General features: G+C 43.7%; 1 protein-coding gene across 12 annotated transcripts in view; it reads left to right on the plus strand.

The window, feature by feature from the left end:
• Positions 1–16,262, plus strand: part of auts2a (activator of transcription and developmental regulator AUTS2 a) — a 449,192-nt gene that overhangs the window by 195,454 nt on the left and 237,476 nt on the right. For all 12 annotated transcript variants that reach the window (XM_033635272.2, XM_033635303.2, XM_033635295.2 and 9 more), the window contains one exon: positions 14,676–14,777. In XM_033635272.2, coding sequence (XP_033491163.2) covers positions 14,676–14,777 — 102 coding nt within the window. The remainder of the gene's footprint in view (positions 1–14,675; positions 14,778–16,262) is intronic.

A 16,262-nucleotide genomic window follows, 5' to 3' on the forward strand; every position in this document is an offset into this window, starting at 1 on the left:
CGCTGGCAGATTACAACTCTGCAGCCAGTCATTTTCGATTTATCAGAGCACCCCCCCTCCTCCTCCCCCCACCCTCCCCTCCCTCAGCCGGCCACACTCACTACCTCGCCAACATCAATCCAGACACATCGCAATTCCTCACCACCCCCACCACCCAGCACACCTCCACCCTCCCCCTGTTCCCTCCCACCTTCCATATCTTCCTTTTTCGATCAGCGCAGAAAATTTAGCTCGCAAGCCCCGAGACAAAAAAGAAAAAAAAAAAAAAGAAAGAAAGAAATATTGTGGCAGTGGAAGCATTTAAGTTAGAGAGGCAGCTAGAGCTGTATTATTACTTAGGCCTCTGTCACTGGTGATGACCCGGGAGAGTGGAGAATATCGATCGCGTGTCACTCAAGGCATTCAGCAGATTGCATTGACAAAGCTTGTCGGGGCCTTTAATAGCAAGGTTAGCAGCCTTGGCTGGGGCCCAGGAGAAAACTCTAACTGTGCCCTATTTCATGGTGGCTTTTAACCATTCCCTGGGTTCAGAGAGTGGATTGATAACAGTAAGGAAGTAATTTTACTCTCATAATTGCCTTCCTGTGGTTGACATTTGTGGCCCTCAGCGCCTGTAAAAGTGCCTTTCCAAGAACAGGAGAAAGAGGGCCAGCATTGTCTGGCTGCTTTTTGTGACAGAAAATAGCTTCACACGAACAAAGATGTGGTACACTTAACAAAACATGGCGAAGGGAAAGAGGGGGAGAAAAAAGAAAGGAAAAAAAATCAAAAGGGGAGTACAAGTGTGATTTATGAGTTGAAGGAAGTCCATTACTCGCTAGAGGAAGCCCAGACCAAAACACAAACAGAGTGAGGGCATGGCTTGCAAAGAGGGTCATGGAGTAATTCTTTTGCCCTGCCAAGATCGCTGATAGCTGCTGAAAACACTACTTGTCGGAAGGGGGAGAAAAAAACAGACAAGATTTCGATCTCACTGTAATTCTCAACATAAATAAGAGCACTAAGGCACCTAAATAGTCTCTCTTTAAGCCAAGTGATGTGGAACTAGGCTGAAATGTAACAGCTCCCCTGTGTGTTGTAATATGCCTTACACACATGTGGGGGAAGCTTTTCTACAAGCAGCGTAGTCATCGCTGGATGCTGTCAGGTCTGACGTGGCAGGTAGGTGTTCTCAGTGCTGTGTGCGTCTGAATCACAACACTGGAACAGATTTGACTTCCTATATTTCCACAGTAAAGCCATGACATTGGAGAAAGTAGTCAGTGTTTATTTTCTGTGGTTGAAGTTTAGTGAAAATAAGATGACAATGTTCCATCTTTTGTAAAAACCATCATTCATTGAACTACCACAACTATGTGCTCTAGTTACTGCTGCTGTACATGCTGCTGGCTTTTCAGGTAGCGACAACTTTCCAAACTTATTCTGACTCTTTAAGTGGTGTTACTAAAGTAGTTTTTCAGCTGGAAAGTTATAGTTGTTTCATAATTGTGGAAAGTCCTTGATCATTTTCGAGGTCTAGAGTATGTATTTTCTGATGTTTCTGTACGCTCCTCCAATCAATTCACATCACCCATCAGAGTTATGATTTTGCTCCTTATTTAAGTAAAGGTAGTGTTATTCCAAATTCAGTATATTTCAATTTTCTCTCTCCCCTTTAACTAGTACCACTACAGCTTTGTTTCAACCAAACACTTTCAGTATGGTTCCTTTGGTACCTAGACCCTGGCATTCCCACTGCAAACAGTACTCTTAAGTGTGGGCGGAGTTGTTGTCACTCACTGCTCCATCCAGAACTTGCTGTATTTCCTCCTCTATCAGTCTGCACCTCGTTTATCGTCCACAGAAAAAGGCTGCATGCCGGCATTTTCAGAACAAATAGAACAGGCTGCAGTGAGAGTTTCTCTCCACGGGATATTTAAAAATAGCAGGTTTGCACATTTAGTCCTTCTCAGACAAGCTCAGGGGTTTAGTGTTGCCAGAGCCCACAGGAACAACGCTCCACGACACTTTCTTTTTTTTTCTGAGTGGGGATTGGAAAACATGCCGTCCCGGTCGAAATTAATATATATATATAAATGCTTGAAGATCCTGTCATTACTAAAAATGAATGTGATCCAAGAGAGACAGTAACTAAAGTAATGGTCACAGTTGTGAAAGTGAAATTTAAGGTGTGTTGATGGATTCACATCATCAACTCATGCATTGAGTAACATTACAAGTTAATGTTCCACCTTAAAAGTTGCCAGCAGTCGGCCCAGTGAATTAAGTTATATTTTCTCAGTCTACAGCTGCTGCAAGAGGCAGCAAAACACACTAATAAAACTCTCCACAGTATGAACAATGGTTACATGAGCCTCAAAACCAGCCACAACTCAGCCCTGAGCAGAGTGACCGTCCTCTATTGACCAATCAACAGACTGCAGTGTTCACAGCTCCACCTTTTAGTACCAGATCTGTGTGCTAGGTACCCCAACAGAGGGGGGACCAAAAATGGGGACGGTACAGAACAGTTCCATTGGTACCATCCACAACTTTTCACAGTGGAAACAGAAAAAATGCGTACCGAACTGAACTGTACCGTACTGCTCGGTGGAAACGGGGCTTTAGATCAATCAGAAGTTGATCAGCAAAGATTGTTGTTGTTGGTTGTCTTTGCCAGCACTGATTATGTCATGATCATGCCATCTACTGTAAGTGCATGCGCCCCATTACAGATGTAATTTATGGCCACCTTGGTTGTTTTGGTAGGAAGATGGGGAGGAAAGTCTCCACCACTACCTCCCTCAGTGACCATTTAGTAGTAAAGTTAATGTTCATGCCGCCACTGTGCGATAATGACTGTGTGGTGAAGTTCAAAGGAAGAGCAAACGACATGCTTATAATAGGCCAGTGATCTGTGAAGATGCATTATATATGTTAATAGGAAGGTATGTGAAACATTGCTAACAAAATATTACAAATTTCGACATAAGCTCGACATCCCAACAATGATTTATTCAACTCCTTTCAATATTTAGCTTCTTTTTGCAATTGCACACATAGCACCCACACTTGTGTGTATTGTACTTTTCAAGGTCCTTAATATCTACAGTATAAATCTGGACACTGAAGGTAGTCAGTGTCAGGCACTTTATATTCTTGTAAGTGGTAAAACGGTGGCCAGAACGGACTCTGTAAGGGCCTTGACAAACCAATACATTCTCGCTCATACCTCGTCACATATCAATGTTTCATCATGGATTTTCCATGTCATGATATAACTTGTAAGGTACTGTGGGTGTGTAGGTTGTTGACGTTCTTGGACGTTATGTTCAACACAGACGCGTGTGGTTTGGTTCAGGAAAAAAGAACAGGACTTAGCTTTACAATGTTATGGGAAGGGAACATCGCCCTCCCAGGTGAAAGACGGTGGTTGTTGACCCATCCACCACCCCTCCTTCACGCCCCACTCGGACTTTCGCCCCTGTAACTTACGTTGTTGTCCCACCATGTTTCCCCCTGATGCGGCCGGGCACTGTTACAAAATAATGGCAACCGGCGACATATCATGGCAACGTGAAAAGACGGCTTTTATCTGCGGTGTCAGATGCCGGAAGTCACTACCCAAGCGCCGATATTTGGAGTGAGACCGGGTTGGACAAACCAGTCTCACATTCGATCGTAGGTCAGTGTTGGGCTATCAGTGAGCATCTGTCTCCCTAGATTTTACGATGTGTCTTGCACTGTTAGCACAAGTCGGCCCTTGTCAGCTGATTTTGGCCATTTCAGCATGTTGAATCGACGTTGGAGAAGGCGGAGCCCGACAGTGGCAGTTCAGGATTGGAAGTGAAGAAAGCAAACAGCTACTTTAGTCAAGAGGGCATGGGGTCAAAACAAACTTGTTATATTAGGGAAGATTATTTTTTTAGCCATTTGCTTTTTAGCAGAAGTGGTTTGGTATTGTTTGTGGTATTGTTTGCTAGTGTGCAGTAAATATAATCTTTTTCAAATTCTGGTTGTGTTGTTAATGTGCTAACTGGCTAACTAGCGTCTTGAATCCGACCTGCTAGCCCTCTGCTTTCCCTTTTTGAATGATGAATACAGACTACCGCCGCCTGCTGGAATGAAGAATTGTTTCCTCTCATGCAGGCGCACAACGTATGTGCTAGTTGGCTGCTGGCTGTAGTCTTTGCAGTGTGTTCAAGTGTTCAGATTACCAAAGGAGAATATTGAATAACGCGCTGCAATGTGCGACATCACTTTTGCTATCAGTTGTCACATCATGTTATGTTTCATAGAATATTTTTCCCTTCCCCAGTTGTATTTGGATCGTTTCACATGTGTTGTACTCATAATAACCATATTTCTAACAGCACATGAAGGCAGCATTGAAACAATGCAGAGTGTGCTTTCTGCGCGATCCCCAGCCTGTCTGCTGCCTACCAGCCCATAATGGGCAGCTGCATTTTTATGACCAGTCAGACGAAAGGGAGTCAAGTACGTCGTCAATGTGGTTCCACTATAATGTTAATGGTCAATATTCTGTCATCATCACGGCTTTATGCACCATCTTGCATCAAAAAAGTACAGTACGTTGTTGTATTACATTTGATTTACTTCCTGTCTCTGAAGTCCTGATTATTTCAATTACAATCATGTTGTTTGGCTGTATTTTTGTTGCCCTTGGCTTTCTGCTGTCTCCCATTACCAGTCTGTTGGAGCAGCCAGAGCAGATGTTTTCCAGCATACTCATCACGAAGCAGGCAAACTCCGGCTGCTATTAATACAGTGGGAGCGCAGCACTGTCTTGTTTTATGACTTGATGACGACAGATGTGAATTTCAGTAAGATGGCTAAATGAGGACGTTTACAGCAGGGAGTAGTGATAACAGCGCTGGCCTCGGGCAGACACCCTGGGTCAACAAAATAGGAAATGTATATCCTGCCATCAGATTTTACAGCCCCCACTAATCCCTGGAATAGCAGTGCAGATGGAGCCAAATGCAGGTAAGGTGAGACATTATCACTTTTGTTGGTTTACACCAGCATGGAAGCCACAGCACAGTAGGCAGGGCTGCCTGTTAACTTGATGGAGATATCCACCTGCTGACCAGCAACCCAGTCTCACTCCAGACTTACTGATTGTTGGGCAGCGGCCCAAGGCATCAGGTCGGAGCAGCTGCAGTAGAATAAAGAATAAATAATACAGGATAAAGAATAAAGAAAATGGGAGAGGAGGTGGATGGGTCAAACAAACTTTGAACTTTAACATGCGAAACCACTGTTCGTTTCCTGTGTAAAACCAAATGCCACGTGCGCATTTTTGATGAACGCCTGCATCCAGTCTTTTCATCTTATCCCATTTGACTATGGTGTCTGCATTTGAGATAGAATTTAAGTTTTGAGGCATGACTCCTTCTATTCTGGCTCCCAATAATGCAACGAGATGACATTTTAAGACTCCTGTGTAGTCTACAGCCCTGTGGTGACACATCTTGTTTTGCCTAAAAGGACTTCATTGTGACGTCGGCCCTAAAAGGGTCTATAATAGCGTAGTGTGCTACTATGTGTAGCATAGTAGCATAGTATTTTAAGCAAAACCCCGATGTCTTTCTCTAAACCTAGTGTTTCCCCCTTTGTGTCTCTTTGTATCATTGGGTGTCTCTTCTCTAAATTTGGAGGTTTTTGCAGGTCCATGAATGCAGCACAGGCTTCATGAGTTCTTTTCCTTGGCAGCAGTTTGTGGGGTTTGAGTCGTGGGGGCGATAAATGATCAGTCAACGTGATTAGAGCTGATCTGATCAGATTGATGGATGAGAGGAGCAGCTTCTGCAAAGACAAGTGGAAGCAAATTTTTAGATCCAGCACAATGAACATTTAAGTTTGATTTCACCGTGCCTGGTGTTCTGATGCTCTGTCTGTGCCCAGATTACACTCTGTGTGGTGCAATGAATAACCAAACAGTATATGTATTCCAACAGCACCCCATAAGTGGGTGGATGCAAATTGATTTCAATTACATGTTTATCAAGTGACCTTCTCTTAAAGATTTAAGTAAAATGTCTCTTAATTAATCTCAATTAGCTTGTATGTTTTCCAGCCTTATTTACTGTGTTACTTTCTCAGCCAGTAGTTCTTCCATGCCTCAGGGTTTAGCATAATGACACAGCTTTGACCTATTTAGGTTGTCTCTGTTAAATAGCCACAGCAGGGCTACAGGGCTCTGCCATTTTATAAATGTCTACATCTTCTCCCGCCTCCTGAAAGGCTCTACGTTTTCCCTGTTTCTGCAGCCGCGTGTGCTATAGCAAGCAATCTGCTGATATTCCTGTAACAGAAAAAAAAGCCCTCTTTCCCTAAACCAGAAGCGTTTGTCTATCATATTACCACCACACATGAGCCACACACAAGGCTTGACCCAGTGTTAAGTGTCTGCGCTAAATTTCATTGCCTCCATCTACTGGAAGGCCTGCCAATATACTGGCAGTGAATTCCTGGAGGAAAATAAATGGCAATAAAAAAGAGAAATGATAGCCCCTGCAAGCCGATAGGAGAGGGCTCTTTCTCTGCTGTCTTTTTTTTACTCCATACCTCTCTTTATTGAGGCTGCCCAGCTCGGGGAGCTGTGATTTGGCACACTGACTGTGGCTTTAGTTGGATGGGTCCCTGAAAGCCAATATTGAAGTAACGACTCAGTAGCACAGATTGAAGAGCTGGGGAATCATGTAATTAATTGCACGCAAATTTCTTTGATGAGTAGTTATATGGTGATGAGCGCTCAACTGGGCAGCTAGAGGGGTCTTTTTGACCTCCCCCCCCCCCCCCCACCCCCCCGGCCCCAGCGTCCTCCTCCCTCTGTTCCCAATGCATTCTGGGAAGGAATCTAGTAACAGTATTCTCTTGGTCTGCTTTCTGTCTGCTGTACATGGGGAATGTTAGAGCTCAGGAAATTGGAGGTGCGTAAAGTGGGCAGGAAGGTTATTTTACTGCCACGCGGGGCCACTATAACAAGATGTTCAGATATGATCTGAGAGAGTAGAGGTCTCCCGCTGCTCTTATATTCTCCCCCCTCCCCACCACCACACACTTTTTCTCCACCTGCTCAGTTCATTATTAAATCTGGGAATTGTCCCCATAACTCAATCCACCAGACTACAGCATTATATGACCATTTGTGAGAAGGGAGAAGGGTGATTGCGACGCAGGGCAGAGGATGGATGTTAAAAGCATATTGATTTGTCTGTAATGTCGTCATAGATCAGAGATTTATGGCAATATATAAATGCAGCCACAAGCTCTAGTAGCCTCCAGCCTGCGGTGGAGGAAATGGAGTCCTTAGGATGACTGATGAGATCAAGACAGTGCTCTCAACCACGTTTACCCCCCCCCCCCTCGAGCCTCCATTTCCCACTCCTCCTCCTCTCAGGATGCTCTCACCCTGCGGCTGCTGTGACTAGTCCTTAGTGGCTTCATATCTTTGGTCTGGCTTCACATTCCAGCACAGAGGCTAGGAAAGCCTCCTCCGTGGCTTGAGATTGGTCGGAGTGGGTGCATTCGGCCTCGCTGATCTCTCCCCTGCTAGAAAAATGATGTCTGACAAGGTCGCCAGAGATCACTGCCGCTCAATGATGCCAGAGGATTGAAAGGAAATGGAGCTTCTCCATGGTTACATACCTAGGTACTACTAAAAACTGCTGCCCTGGCTGACTGCAAGTGACATCTCATCCAAGGGCAAACAGTAAGATAAACATGCCAAGTATTTTTAATATGTCATTTAGTCACAGTGATGAAAGAACACGCGGCATTCATGCTTCAACTACAAAGCTGAAAAAGAGGTATTAGGGGCTGTTTTCACACTGTATGCCCGTGACTTCTCGCCACACACGGAGCTAACAGTAAACATATCTGGGGCAATGGAAGCCAAGCGCTGATGCTCAGTGACAGGCTGTGAGCGAGGGTGGCAGAGGGGGTTATGGGTGACGAGAAGGCCAGGCGGGGCTCCTGTCTGTGGCAGTTACAGCAGCTGGGCCTCAGAGCCAAGCACAGGGTCACAGCCAGGCCACGCTGGTGGGCTCGCCCACACAGCCACTGTCAGAAAGATGACGTAGGGCCCGTTGTCACCCCCTCACAGGCCCTGACGAACCCTCGGCTCCTCTTCTATACATAACAGTCTCGTCTGATAAAGCCAGCTGCGAGTTAAACAGGCCCAGCAGTTTCCAACTGCTGCTGTCAGCCAGCCCAAGGTGGTTTTCTAGATGGGCTCACTGTGAGGCTGATGTGATGTACAGGCTGGTATGGACATAATTAGCGATGCTTAATGTGCTCTAATGTTTAGCAATGGCGTCTCCTAAGGCAATGGGAGAGCGCCTGTATAAAGTCGACAGAAATTCTTCAAGTTGTTCATTTTAACGGCTGAGTCGTGAAGCTCTCCAGCACTTTAATAGCCCTAGTATATAGACCTCTGAAGGTAGCATAAAGGAGATATTCAAAGTGTAGTCAGTGGAAACTGAGGGAATTTGACAGTGCCGCAGGAAGTAGACAATTTATTATCGGCAACACAGCCAAGGTAGTGGATTATCTATAAAACTTTCATAGTCCTCCCTCAGTGGCAAGCAGCCATAAAACTTCCCAAATGAGGGACTTGTTAATTTACTTGTTAAAGCAAATTAAAAATTTATAAGCGCTTTTAGGTAAATGAGATCCTCTTTCATTGCTGCCCTAGTGGGATTCTCTCTGCCAGATCCTGAGAGGACAGGTTAGCTGTTCTGAAAGCCGCAGAAGAACAATAAAAGCCGTTAAATTGTTCCAGGTTTTATTACCGCCGAGCTCCGCAGCTGCTGTTGTGCGTAACTAAGGGAAACCAGGAGCTGATGGCTATCCCACTGAGGCCAGTACAGAAAACTGAGCCCAGTTCTCTCTCCATCTTATTATTTTTTTTTCTTTTTGTGGGATGAGGGATGGGGGTTTGGGGGGGTGGAGTTGCAGGGGCAGGTCGGTTGTGTATGGCTCTGTTTAAAAAGGCCTTTGTGGTTAGAAATGTTAGCAGGCCTACTTTTGTGCTTGATTGCATCGAGTTTGTAGTGCAGCCCTTGAGAATAGGTCAATACACTTGTAAAATTCCACTATGGCAACGGTGAGCACTTTTCAGTAAGTGAGAAAATAATTGACTCCACATGTTCAAGACAATGTTGTAATAGCTGTTTTAGCGTACTTTTCAGGGGAACAGTGTTAAATGAGATATTTCATAATCTTTCTGCTCTCTGATCGGGGAACATACAGCAGTGTGTGCACTGTAGACTCTGAATCGTGTTTCGTTCTCACAGTACATAACACCATTACCCCTCTGCTGCCACCAGCAACAACACTGAAATGAAAACATTCCATATTGATTTAGCCTTTTTTAATGACATTTTTTGTATTCTAAAGACAGACATCCTGTGCTTTGGTTGACAAAAGTATTTGTGCGGCATACATGACATTCAACAGTACCTTTGGTATTTCATTTAGCAGCTCCAATATGCTGCTGAGAGGTTATCTGTAAAGACACTTGTTTATTTCAGTCAAGCCTTCAATAGACGTGTTGAAAAGCAAGGTCCTCCTGCTATTCACCTTGGATGTTCGGACTTATTGAAGCACAAGAGAGTGGAGAGTGTTTTAGTGAATATGCAGTAGGTTCTATGAGGAGAACCTAGCTCTGGTCAAGGCTAGTCAAGAAATGGCAACCTTCAGACACATTAAGCGTAAGTGAAGGTAAGTGAAGAGGAAGTCATTGACAGCCCATTTGCTTTTATATTATCTATTTACATAGGATGAACTATCCTCTGTGCCTATTATCTTTTTTCCCTAGATAATATGGTTGCTTTGACTTATGAGACAATACAGCTCTGCTTTGTATTTGCTGTCCTCAACTAAAACACATTTTTGTCAACTGAAAGTATTTTTGGTTTTTGTCGAATTGATAAAATGATTTGGAAAAATACATCAAATGATCCGTCTTGTGTTATTGTTTCTCCGTCATTGAATGCTACCGCGCAGAATGATACATGGCTCAGAATCTAGAGCAGTGGTTCCCAACTGGTTCAGCTACATGGTCCAAATTTCTCCTTAGTTCAGTGTCTTACTTGCATTTGACCATGTCTTCGAACTAGTTTGGTGTTTCTGTCAACTCTAGTGCAGGAAATGGCACTTAAGTTTACATAAGAATGTCACCAATACTTTAGCCAGCATGATGCCTCAACAAACAGGAGGGTTTTACTGACCATTATAATTTTCTGTTCTCCCCCACCTACTTGACGCAAGTCCAAAGAAAAATAAGACAACACTTAATAATGCTCTGACACACCAAGCCGAGGGTCAGCCATCAGTAAATGTTGGGCCATCAGTGAGCGTCTGTCCCCCTAGTCTTTACGGTGTGTCCCGCACCGTTGGCCCTCGTCTGCCCTTGTTGGCCCTTGTTGGCTTTTTTTCAGCTGATTAAGCATATTGAATTGGCGGCAGAAAGGGTTGGGCCAGTTGGTGAATGATGTCACTCTGATTGGCAATTCAGCTCAGCATAAGAGAAGAGAAACGGAAGTGAGGAAAGTAAACAAAGAGCTGAAGTCAAGAGGAAACACAGTCAGAGAAAGTGTTATATTAAGTATGATTATTTTTTTTAAGCCATTAAGCTCTTCAGCAGAAACTGTTTATAGTTGTTTTTGTTCGCTAGTGCACGGTAAATGTCATTTGGTCTTTCAACATCAGGTTGTGTTGCTAATGAGCTAACGGGCTTGCCAGCATCATGATAGTCTTCCAGTTTCCCTTTTTGAATGGCGATTACAGACTACCACCATCTGCTGGTGTGGAGAGTTACTTCCTTTCATGCAGGTGCAGAATGTATGTGCTGGTTGGCCATCAGCTATAGTCTTTGCGGAGTGTTCATGTGCAACTTTCTGGCCGAGACATGGCGACATGAGGCAGCGCAACAGTTGGCTTTCATTGACACTAGTTCTTTGATGTCAGTTTGTGGTGTCTGGGCCTAAAGACGACACAGCATAGCTCACCGGTAGCCTGCAGCTGCACTGTTGGAGTGGAAGAGGCACAGTCTTGATAGTCATTAGTTTGCCAAAACCTGACAATGAGCCAAAAATCTGTTGTTTGTAGTTTTACCCACCAACAACTTCAACCTGCAGCTCGAGTATGGCGTTAACCACATTGTTTGTGTAGTGTCACAGAGCTGGTCTGTTTGTCAGCAGAGGCATCCATTGTTAATTAAATCTCAAACAGATTAATTTTGGGCTACTCCTGTAAAGGTACTATCATTTTATATGTACTTTCTTGTATATATTAACAGGTGTTAATTGCTTTTTTAAAAATAAGTAAAAGATTTTTTCGTTTTCCAATTCCAATGTCTGAATAACCTTGAGAATTAAGAGTTCATTGCTTCAAAGGTGTACTTGTGTTTTTATGCTGTCATCATTATATCAGTGGCATAAAATACTCTCAAAATGACAATAACACCATTTATCACAATTAATTCAATATATTCAATATATATTTATATATTTTGGCGGACAATTTATTGTCCAACAAAAGTTACTACTACTGATGAAGGTCCAAGTGTTCAGTGATAGTATTACTGCAGTAATGTTTTAGATACCAACCAGCAGTAGTGGTGACATTTTGACATGCAGCTATTAAGTGGAAAAGTGGATGTTCAGTGAAGTGTGTGTTTGTTGTGTCTCTGCAGACAATATTAAGACCTAACCAAACTATTTTTTACTCTGGTGTGAGTATCAGTGGAAACTCAGACCTTACTGAGGCATTGTAATTGTTTGGGGATGTTCAGTTGTCACCACTGGACTATCTAAATAAAGTACGGCAGTAATAATTGCTTGTAACTTAAGTACAAGCATGTTTTTGTTTTTTTTTAAAAAAGAATGATTTATAAGAAATGTTAAATGATTTCTCATACTTGCGGGCTGAACTGTTTCATGCTGAGGTTTCAGCGGCTCTCTTCCAAAGCCTCACGCTGACTGCTGATTGAAAACAGTTGTTGATTCTCTACTTCAGTAAATTCAGACTGGTAAGAGAGACGAGGAGGAAAAAAAAAAAACTTTATCCCCTAACACAGAACAGATTGCGGGAAAACAAGACCTCACTGTGTGGAAATTAATGGCAGATGCACTTACTAGTAGTTTAAATGTTTCATTAGATGCTAATGTCTTGCTGTGTCTTTAATTGTTGTGAAATTAGCCTCTGGAATATTAAAACCATCTGTCTGTTATCTTCCTGCAGGGCCAGTTCTTACCCAGGCTGCGCAAATACAGTAAGGTCATTAAATAAATGCATCCGTGTGCCTCAACCTGCCTCTTAATTAATGTCTTTATGCTATTGCATCAGTACACACCAGTCTGGGGCATCTGCACACACATTCCTCCGCCTTAGATCTCTGCTGAATGGGGTGAAGTGCATCGGGTTTCATTACAGGAAGTTTAAACCTGAGGTTTAAAAGGCTATAAAAATACAGAATGACCTGTACGCTGTAACAAGTTGGAGTGATCTGATGAGTGCTGTTATCGCAGAGGTCACAGAGACTGCCCCCCCTGCACCCGCACACATGGGCTTCTCATTTAGATTTATCATCAGACAGCAGGTCATTAAATACCAACTTCACTTTTTGATGGCACTGACCACCAGCATTCCCTCCATTTGCTTAAGACATCCATTAATCACTCCGTAAAAAGAAATGAATCCATCATCTGCACCTCTGAAAGGCGAGAGTGGATGGAAAAAAAAAAACACAATTCTCTGAAGTAATTTAAGGGAGCTCAAGGGGAAATTAAAGGGAACAAGCTGAGGGATACGTTTTCAAATAGCTGTGTAATCAGGTCCCGAGCTATGTAATAGCCCTGAAAGATGAGCTGCTCTTTATTGGAATGTCTTTATTAGACATGTTCTTCAGACATTACACAGATTTAAATTTGCGCAAGATTTCTGATTTCATGGAGTACTCTGGCACTGATAAGCCAGAATACAGACGATGTGATTATGTGGTTTCACTACTGTGGAGTCAGTTTGATACCACATTGATTAATAAAAGACAAATCTCTATATCTCTCCCACACTCGCCTGATTATATTCTTTATACACTTAAGTTTGGGCTGCGAATATGTGATGCAGGAGTCAGCAACAGCTTCCAGGTCCGCGTATGTTTTTTTTCTTTTTTGTCTGTGTGTGTGCACATTCATAAATGCATGAGTATGCTGGCGCGCGCTGCCCAGTGTTGTCAGCAGGGACACAGGCTGGTTAATAAATATTATAGGTCAACATGTTTTGATGAAGGAGCCGCAGACCGAGGCGTGAACAGCGTCCCTAGCCCTTTCTTCAAGGATCAGTTCACAGGCCGGGGTGGATGAGATATTATTCCCCTTTTCTCTCTAAAAATATGTAAACTCCCCTCAGACAAACTGGCATTTACAAGAAAAAGAGAGAAAATGTGCCCTGGTTTTAGTGGGAATAAAACGTGTTGGAGGTAATTAGTGCTATCACAGCGCAGGGCATTGGTGTGCATGTGTCTGTGCATGTGCCACATTTCCTGTGTGCTCTTGTCTCAGTCCGCGTAGACACACATGTATGCGCGCATACTCAGACACGTGCACACACAGAGTCAAACGGGCCCATCAGGCATTCCCAGTGCTCGAACTCTCTTATCACGTTCAGCACTCTGGCGAATCCACCCGCCTTCCACCCATCATGCAATTCTCTCAAGGAATAGGATTCCTTTCACACCGCTAATGGCTACAGAAAAGGGAACATTTTCATTTTAATTATCCGCTCAACTCAAGGGTTCTTTTGGTATTCCCACACCTTGTGCCCTTTCATCGCACTAAATGATGGCCGATACCTGAAAAGAGAATACTGAAGGTAAAAAAAAACATATACTGTAGCTCTGTCCCTTTCCTCCGGAGCAGGGGAGGGAGGGGAAAGGAGAGTGCCATCATCCTTGAGTCCAAGTCCTTTGTGTGTGCAGCGCCACGCTCTGCTTTTCCTATTAGTTGGCAGAGCAGCCATTTACTGCACTGTCCCATAAAGCCATCTTTTTATGTGCTTTGAAATGAAACCTGCAGCATTTGTCTGGTCTGGAAGGAGCAGCATGGGAGCTTCAGTGGGACATCAATCGCAGACTTGGACAGAGAGTACAGACCCCACCTCCTTCCACTCAGCTCCGCACTCCCAAGAGTCTTTTATTGTTCCACAGATTCTGAAGGGCCTCAGATGCTCACGAATTGGCACGTCCTCCTCTTTATTCTTGTCATTTTGCTGCATCTCGAACAGAGTGTCTAGAGGATGACACTTGCTGAGCTCCTGCTGCCTCGGCATGTGGTGTCTGCTTGGAAAGGATAGTGGCTCCATTTGAAGGTTCTGGAGGGGTCTTTGTCCCTGTTCTCTATTCCGTGGACTGAGAGGAGTTTCATACTGCGAGATCAGATGGCGTCTATCATTGGCAAGCGGAGTGATGGCCGCTGAATAGGCTCAGAAACATGACAGATTTACAGAGACAGCGCCGCAGCTCCTGCCAGTTCTCACATATTCATGAGCCGATTTCTGTGGGATGCCTTCCCCAGCCAGCGTTATCCATGTAAAGCCCTAAACTGCAGTGTTAACAGTTTTGCTTCATGTCGTTAACCCTTGGTCTCCTTGTGTTTTGTGTTTGGCAGCTGAAGCCGGGGCAGAACAACTGTAAGGACAGCGACAGCGAGAGTGTAAGTGGGGAGTCCAAGCCTTCCATCAGGAGCAGCTCCAGAGACAGACTGACAGATGTGAGTACATTAACACACAAGATCACTGCTTGACAGCTCACTGCTTCAGTGGGGGTTTGAGGTTCTGTCACAGGGTGTATTTCAACCTCTGCTGACAGTGAGTCATCCTCTCACTAATTAATCATTTAAAATAAAAAAAACTCTGTTGTGTCCTTAGCACATGGGTTTAGCATTTCACATATAGACAAAAAAAGAAGAAATAATTGGGGACAATAATTCAAAACCCCAATTTTTAGCAAATATTTTACTTACCAGCATGACATGCATTGGTCAAAGTCCCAAATTTTTTGGCAAAACTAGCATATCTGCAGTACCTAATTGTGCCCTGTGGAGTTTTCTTGTTAACAAACAAAAGTTATGTTTACATGAAGTGTTTATCTCCAGAACACATTGTGTGTATAATGTTGTCTACAAGTATTATAAATGTATTCCCCTCCTCATAACATAATGTATTTGCAAAGCCTACTTTTCTTGTTGCTGCCAGGGTTGGGTACCATTCATTTTTGAACCAACACTGACACTGGTTCCGGTACCTGGAATTTGGTACTGGTACCCAACGCTACCTTGTTTCAGTACTTTACTTTGTCTGTAATAACTGAAACTAAATTTCTAAAGATGCAGACTAAGGTCTAATTTACTGCCAATGTTAGATATAGAGACGCAGACAGACCAAACCTTCTGTCCGTTCACTGCGTCCATTTTGTCCGTATTTGTTTCCTGAAAGGTTGTAGATACGGACGAAACGGAGCAGTACCACCAGAGATTGCGGAGGCAGTCTAGCGTAGTTCAAGTGAGATATGACCATTGGAGAAGACGGAGAAATTCAAATAATGGCGTAACGGAACAAAACGGTAATATAGTGAAAAGAATTCTCCGACATGTTGTGATGGCCGCACAGACCACCACGGGCCACAACACTGCCTTCTTTTTAAGATAAAATTTTACGACTTCCACCATTGCCTTGTTTGTTGTAGTGTGAGACTTTTGACTCAGAAAGGGTGGATGAAGTATAAGCGCAGTGACGTTTACAACATTTGAAATGGACATATGTATTTTGCATACATAAAGGGAGTATAAATTTGCCTTAAAATGCAGTTCAGTTCCTCTGCTCCTTTCTAATCACACAGAGATCTAAACTTCTGTCTCTATCTGCCTGAGCTGCAGTGATAGTTTTGGCCCACTTGGAAGCTAAAGGAGCAGCCCCAAAGCTCCATGGTGGGTTTCCTGCCTTCAGGGCCCATCCACGTCCTGTCTGAAGTTGAACCCAGCAGCGGAGCCCTAGGGTTAGCTTCAAGGCTTCAGGTTGCTTTGCAGCACTTTTGCCTCTTGTCCAAACCCAGCGTTCTCACTCAGATGTGCTCTCTACCATCATTTAGCACCAGTGTTTTTGACATGAATCAGCACTTGATAGTACCAACGTAATTCGGTCCATACCCTTTAAAAGTCCAGAGTTTGGTACCCAACCCTCATGGCGGCATTTCTTGG

Source organism: Epinephelus lanceolatus, chromosome 11, assembly GCF_041903045.1.
Source record: "Epinephelus lanceolatus isolate andai-2023 chromosome 11, ASM4190304v1, whole genome shotgun sequence".
NCBI classification, from domain to species: domain Eukaryota; kingdom Metazoa; phylum Chordata; class Actinopteri; order Perciformes; family Serranidae; genus Epinephelus; species Epinephelus lanceolatus.